Here is a 6564-nt window from a genome sequence, read left to right on the forward strand (position 1 = left end):
CGGGCGCCTGTAGTCCCAGCTACTCGGGAGGCTGAGGCAGGAGAATGGCGTAAACCCGGGAGGCGGAGCTTGCAGTGAGCTGAGATCGCGCCACTGCACTCCAGCCTGGGCGACAGAGCAACACTCCATCTCAAAAAAAAAAAAAAAAAAAAAAAAAAGAAAATGCAGAAATCACCCGTCTTTTGTATCACTCATGCTGGGAGCTGGAGGCTGGAGCTGTTCCTATTCGGCCATCTTGGGCTCACTCCCGCCCCATAGTTTTGGTTCTTAGATTTAAGACTTGAATACATTTTGATTTTATTTTTGTGCACAGTGAAAGATAATGATCAAGTTTTATTCTTCTGCATATAGTTACTGAATTTCTAGTGCCATCTATTGAAGAGACTGTTCTTTCTCTGTTGTGCATTCTTGGTGCCTTTGTTGAAAATGAATTGGTGTAAATGCATGTATTTGTATCTGAGTTCTTTATTCTGTTCCATTGGTCTAGGCATTTCATTTTATGCCAATACCATGGTTATTTGGTTACTATAGCGCTGTAGTATAACTTGAAGTCAGATAATGTTATGCATTTGGCTTTGTTCTTTTTGCTCAGAATTGCTTACCACATGTTAAGTCACGAGACAAGTCTTAACAAATTTAAGAAGACTGACATCACTCCAAGTATATTTTCTGACCACATTAGATTGAAGCTAGAAGTTAATATTAAAAGAAAGTGGAAATACTTAACAAATACATGAAAATTAATAATAACACACAATTGAACAACCATTGGGCTAAACAACAAATCAAAAGGGAAATTAGAAAATATCTCAAGACAAACAAAAAATGAAAAAAAAAAGGGGATATGGCAAAAACAGTACTAAAGGGAAATTTATAGTGATAAATTCTTACATTAAAAAAGAATAAAGATTTCAAATAAACATTCTAAATTTACACCTCAAGAAACTAGAAAAAAATTCAACAAACAAACCCTAAGTTTGCAGTAGGAAGTTATGAAGATTAGAGCACAAACATGATAGAGAATAGAAAAATAATAGATAACAAGGAAATGAAGAGCTGAGTTTTTGAAAAGATAAAAAAAATGGACAAACTCTTAGGTAAAATAGCAAGAAAAAAAGAAAAGACTCAAAATCAGAAATGAAGGAGCAGATATTACAACTGATGTCACAGAAATTTTTAAAGAAGATACTGTGGTTTATATTTATACACCAACACATTGGATAACCTAGAAGAAATTGATAGATTCCTAGAATGATATAACCTGCCAAGACTTAATCAAGAATAGCCTGAACAGAACAACAACAAATAAAGAGATTAAATCAGTAAAAAAAACTTTCTAGCAAAGAAAATCTCAGGACCAGGGGGCTTCACAAATGAATTCTGTTAAACATTTACAGAAGAATTAAACAAGAAAATAAAATTGCAGGCTAATATATCTACAAACATGCATGCAAAAATTTACAGCAAGACATTAACAAACTATATTTGCCGCACATTAAAAGAATCATACACAATGACCAAATGGGATTTATTCCTGGTGTGCAAGGATGGTTCAGAATACACAGATCAATTAATGTGGTATGCTAATTGAATCCTAACTCAATATGTTAGGATTAGCAGAAAGCCTATATGTAAAAACTCCACAGCTACAATTATACTCAATGGTGAAATAATGAAAGCCTTTACTTTAAGATCTATAACAATGCAAGGATACTCACTCTGTGCACTTCTATTCAACATAGTATTGGAATTCCTAGATGAAGCAATGAGGCAAAGAAAAGAAATAAAGGGCATCCAAATGAGAAAGTAGAAGTGAAGTAGCTTCTAGAGTCTTTTTTCTTGCTATTTTACCTAAGAGTTTGTCCATTTTTAAAAATCTTTTCAATCTATTCATATATTAATATGCCATGATTATATACATAGGAAACCATAAAGGTTCCATAAAATTAGTAGAAGAAATAATGAATTCAGTAAAGTTGCAGGACACAAAACAACTCTCAAAATCAGTTACATTTTATACATCAAAACAGATGGTCAGGAAAGGAGATTAGTTAAACAATCCCATTTACAACAGCATCAAAAAGAATAAAATATTTAGGTTTAAAACAAACCAAGGAGGTGAAAGACTTGTACACTGAAAGCTATAAAACATGAAAAAAATTAAAGCAGACACAAAAGATTGAAAGATATTCCATGGATTGAAGAAATTAATATTGTTAAACTATCCCTAACAGTCAAAATTATCTACAGATTCAATGCAATCCTTATCAGAATCTCCATGTTATTTTTCAAAGAAATAGAAAATAAAAAACTTATATAAAACTAAAAAAATCCAGATAATTAGAAGCAATTTTTAAAAAGAAGAACAAAGCTTTTCAAAATATAGTACAAAGGTACAGTAACCAGAACAGTATGTTACTGTCATAAAATAGAGACATATAAAGCAATGGATGAAAATAGCTCAGAGATAGACTCGTATATGCTGGCTCTAGCATGTCACTGGAGGGGTCATGTTTGCATTAGAATTTAAGTATGCATTTTTGATATTAATTGCATGGTAAGTTTGTAGGTAAACATTTTAAGGTGTCAAATTTTCTTGATGCAAATATTGAGAGCCTCACTTTATAGTGTTTTTTTTTTTTTTTTTTTTTTTTTTGCTTTGTGTGTGTGTGTGTGTGTTTTGGTCTAAGAAACCAAACATTTGATATGTGAGACTGTCGCTATAAATAAACAAAATTACACTAGATTATGGTACAAAAGTAAGCTTGATGATCACCTTCTAATGAGAAAATATTTTAAAACAATCATTTAATTTTTCAAAATGATCCTAGGTGTGTGATTCCAGAAAAAACTGCATTTGTTCACCAGGCTATAATCCTCCAAGCTGCCAAACACGTTCCAAAGGTTTTTCCATATTTCCTAAGGAAGACATGGGCAAGTATCTGTCTCTTCAAATATCCATTTAATAAAAGTATCAAATTGCTTATCATCACTAAAACAGAGTTCGATTTTGCCACTTACGGGGCAACTGATATTTGTAATGAAAAGGTAATCAGAATTCTCTCAAGAAATGGAAACGAAACATGCCATCTTAATCTTGCTCTCTTTTCTTTATAATTAACTAATTAATCAAATAATTTTTTTATTTCAATAGGTTTTTGGGGAACAGGTGAATTTTGGTAACATGGATAAGTTCTTTATTGGTGATTTCTGAGATTTTCGTGCAGCCATCACCCGAGCAGTGTATACTGTATGCAATGTGTAGTCTTTTATACCTCACCTACTCCCATCCTTCGCCTCAATACCTCAAAGTCCATTGTATCATTCTTATGCCTTGTGTCCTCATAGCTTAGTTCCCACTTACGAGTGAGAACATATGATATTTGGTTTTACATTCTCTAAGTGAAGAGTTACTTCACTTAGAATAATGGTCTCAAACTCCATCCAGGTTGCTGTGAATGCTATTATTTTGTTCTTCTAATGGCTGAGTAGTATTCCATTTTTCCATACATATATCACACTTTCTTTTTTTATTTTTATTTTATATTATACTTTAAGTTCTAGGCTACATGTGCACAACATACAGGTTTGTTACATATGTATACATGTGCCATATTGGTGTGCTGAACCCATTAACTCGTCATGCTATCCCTCCCCCTTCCCCCAATCCCACAACAGACTCCGGTGTGTGATGTTCACCACCCTGTGTCCAAGTGTTCTCATTGTTCAATTCCCACCAATGAGTGAGAACATGTGGTGTTTGATTTTTTGTCCTTGTGATAGTGTGCTGAGAATGATGGTTTCCAGCTTCATCCATGTTCCTACAAAGGACATGAACTCGTCATTTTTCATGGCTGTATAGTATTCCAGGATATCACACTTTCTTTATCCACTCATTGATTGATGGGCATTTGGGCTGGTTCCACATTTTTACAATTGGAAATTGTGCTGCTATAAACATTTGTGTGAGTGTCTTTTTATGTAATGACTTTTATATAATGACTTCCTCTGGGTAGATTTCCAATAGTGGGATTGCTGGATCAAATGGTAGATCTACTTTTGGTTCTTCAAGAAATTGGCATACTGTTTTTCATAGTGGTGGTACTAGTTTGCATTCCCACCAACAGCGTCAAAGCACTCCTCTTTAAGAACATCCATGCCCACATCTATTATTTTTTGATTTTTAAATTAGGACCATTCTTGCAGGAGTAAGGTGGTATTTCATTGTGGTTTTGATTTGCATTTCCCTGATCATTAGTGATGTTGAGCATTATTTCATATGTTTGTTGGCCATTTGCATATCTTCTTTTGAGAGTTGTCTATTCATGTCCTTAGCCCATTTTTTGATGGAATTGCTTTTTTTCTTGCTGATTTGTTTGAGTTCCTTATAGATTGTGGATATTAGTTCTTTGTCAGATGCATAGTTTGTGAAGATTTTCTCCCACTCTGTGGGTTGTCTGTTTACTCTGCTGATTATATCTTTTGCTTTGCAGAAGCTTTTAAATTTAATTAAGTCCCTTCTATTTATCTTTGTTTTTATTGCATTTGCTTTTGGGTTCTTGCTTATGAATGCTTTGCCTAAGCCAATGTCTAGAATAGTTTTCTCATGTCATATTCTAGAATTTTTATGGTTGCAGGTTTAAATTTAAGTCTTTGATCCCTCTTGAGTTGATGTTTGTATAAGATGAGAGATGAGGATTCAGTTTAATTCTTCTACATATGGCTTGCCAGTTATCCCAGTGCTATTTATTGAATAGGGTCTCCTTTCCCCATTTTACGTTTTTGTTTGCTTTGTTGAAGATCAGTTGGCTGCACATACTTGGCTTTATTTCTGGATTCCCTATTCCATTCCTTTGGTCTCTGTGTCTATTTTTATATCAGTACTATGCTGTTTTGGTGACTATAGCCTTATTGTCCATGGCCATACCAGCCTGAATGTGCCCGATCTTGTCTTGCTCTTTTTTCTGACATTAAAATATCATACTTGAAGCTGAATACCTTTTAAAATTTCTCTTTACTGATATCATTGACTCTGTCTTTTAGAATATTTTCAACCTCTCTTCCTCAGCTTTATGACTGATCCTGTGACCTCAACTCTAAACAAACATTTGCTCTGCGTCTAGTACTGTTAGTGTGTTTCTGTTATAGAAAAAATGAAATAGAAGACAATATTTTGCTCTGAAAGAGTTTATCATTTAAATCAGAAAAATCCATCTGTTTCTGCTTAGGAGATGACAGAAGTGATGCTGGCATATTATTCTGTTTGTGCACCCCGGCTTCCATTTCTGTCATGCATTCATTTATTGAGTTAGCAAATGTTTATTGAATTCTTAATATATGCCAGGTCCAGGTGCTGGTCTACACACTGGGGATGTACAGTGATAGCAAAGGACAGAATTAGGATTAGGAATCAATTCTTCTGATTTTTATGCCAGTGTCCTTTTAGTAGCATTGCGATGACCCCATTTATAAACATGATCCCCAAGGCCAAAAGCCAACAATCTACCAAAGAAAAATAGGATATACACAAATACACTGAATTCCTTTGATAATGCGCCTTGTAAGAGTGCATTTTTGGATAACCATGCAATTACACAATCCCATGTTGTAGATCACTGAATTTTTTTGTCCCTACTTAGAGGGTTAAAATGAGATTTTGCTGTAGCTGCCGTGAGACTTGAATACTTTTGACCTTTCCAAAACTTGGTTACCATGCTTTTAGAATGAAAGGTTGTAGAGATAGCCCCAAGGATTATGATTACAATTCTATGATGATTTTTTTCCACATTCCTTGAATAACAATACAAATTCAGAACATTTTAATGAATTGTTACAACTTGAAAATAAAAGTAGATAGTTTAATTAATTATTTATTTATTTATTTATTTTGTATTTCTGTTTTAGATTCAATCATGGAAAGAGCATCTGGGAGGACTGAAAACACCTGGCTTCTAGGTTTCTCCATTGTTCTTCCTATTCTCATTGTAACAACCATAGTAGTTTTGGCAAGGAAGCAGTTGAAAAAGTGGTTCATCAAGGAAGAGGAATTCCCAAGTAGCGAGTAAATTGCATTTGTGTTCTGAAGTTAAACATTAGTACCATTTGAATCTAGTTATATGTAAGACAATATCATGAGCAGCAACAATACATATCACTGGGATTTTGAGTATTAAATCAATATATCATTTAATTTTATGAGGTAGTTGTGAATACCCCTGTTTTGAAGACACAAAGATTTGGAAGTGTAGTTTACATAGTTTGCCAAAGTCATTGAACTGTCAGTTGAGAGAGGAAGAATTCAAATATATAATATCTGTTCTTTTCTTATTGAAGGGGGATGATCTGTATCATCTACAACAGAAGTATTTATTAAAAATGCAGATTTCTAAGCCTTACTACAGACTAAATATTTTAATTCACATTGCTGGCTCATATAAGAAATAATTTTAAAAATATTCTTTGGGTTAAATTTTCAGAAGGGAAATTTATAATTTAGATTATTACATTTTTAATTTTCTTTTTTTTTTTTATTATACTTCAAGTTCTAGGGTACATGTGCATAAT

The 6564-nt window shown here is 33.4% G+C and overlaps 1 protein-coding gene across 2 annotated transcripts in view; it reads left to right on the forward strand.

The window, feature by feature from the left end:
* The window catches only part of ADAM32 (ADAM metallopeptidase domain 32), a 139426-nt gene extending 133361 nt beyond the window's left edge, over positions 1–6065 (forward strand). For both annotated transcript variants that reach the window (XM_017847670.1, XM_017847671.1), the window contains 2 exons: positions 2832–2934; positions 5905–6065. In XM_017847670.1, coding sequence (XP_017703159.1) covers positions 2832–2934; positions 5905–6065 — 264 coding nt within the window. The remainder of the gene's footprint in view (positions 1–2831; positions 2935–5904) is intronic.
* Positions 6066–6564: the final 499 nt, after the last annotated feature.

This window comes from Rhinopithecus bieti, unplaced genomic scaffold (assembly GCF_001698545.2).
Source record: "Rhinopithecus bieti isolate Rb0 unplaced genomic scaffold, ASM169854v2 scaffold_29855, whole genome shotgun sequence".
Taxonomy (NCBI): Eukaryota; Metazoa; Chordata; class Mammalia; order Primates; family Cercopithecidae; genus Rhinopithecus; species Rhinopithecus bieti.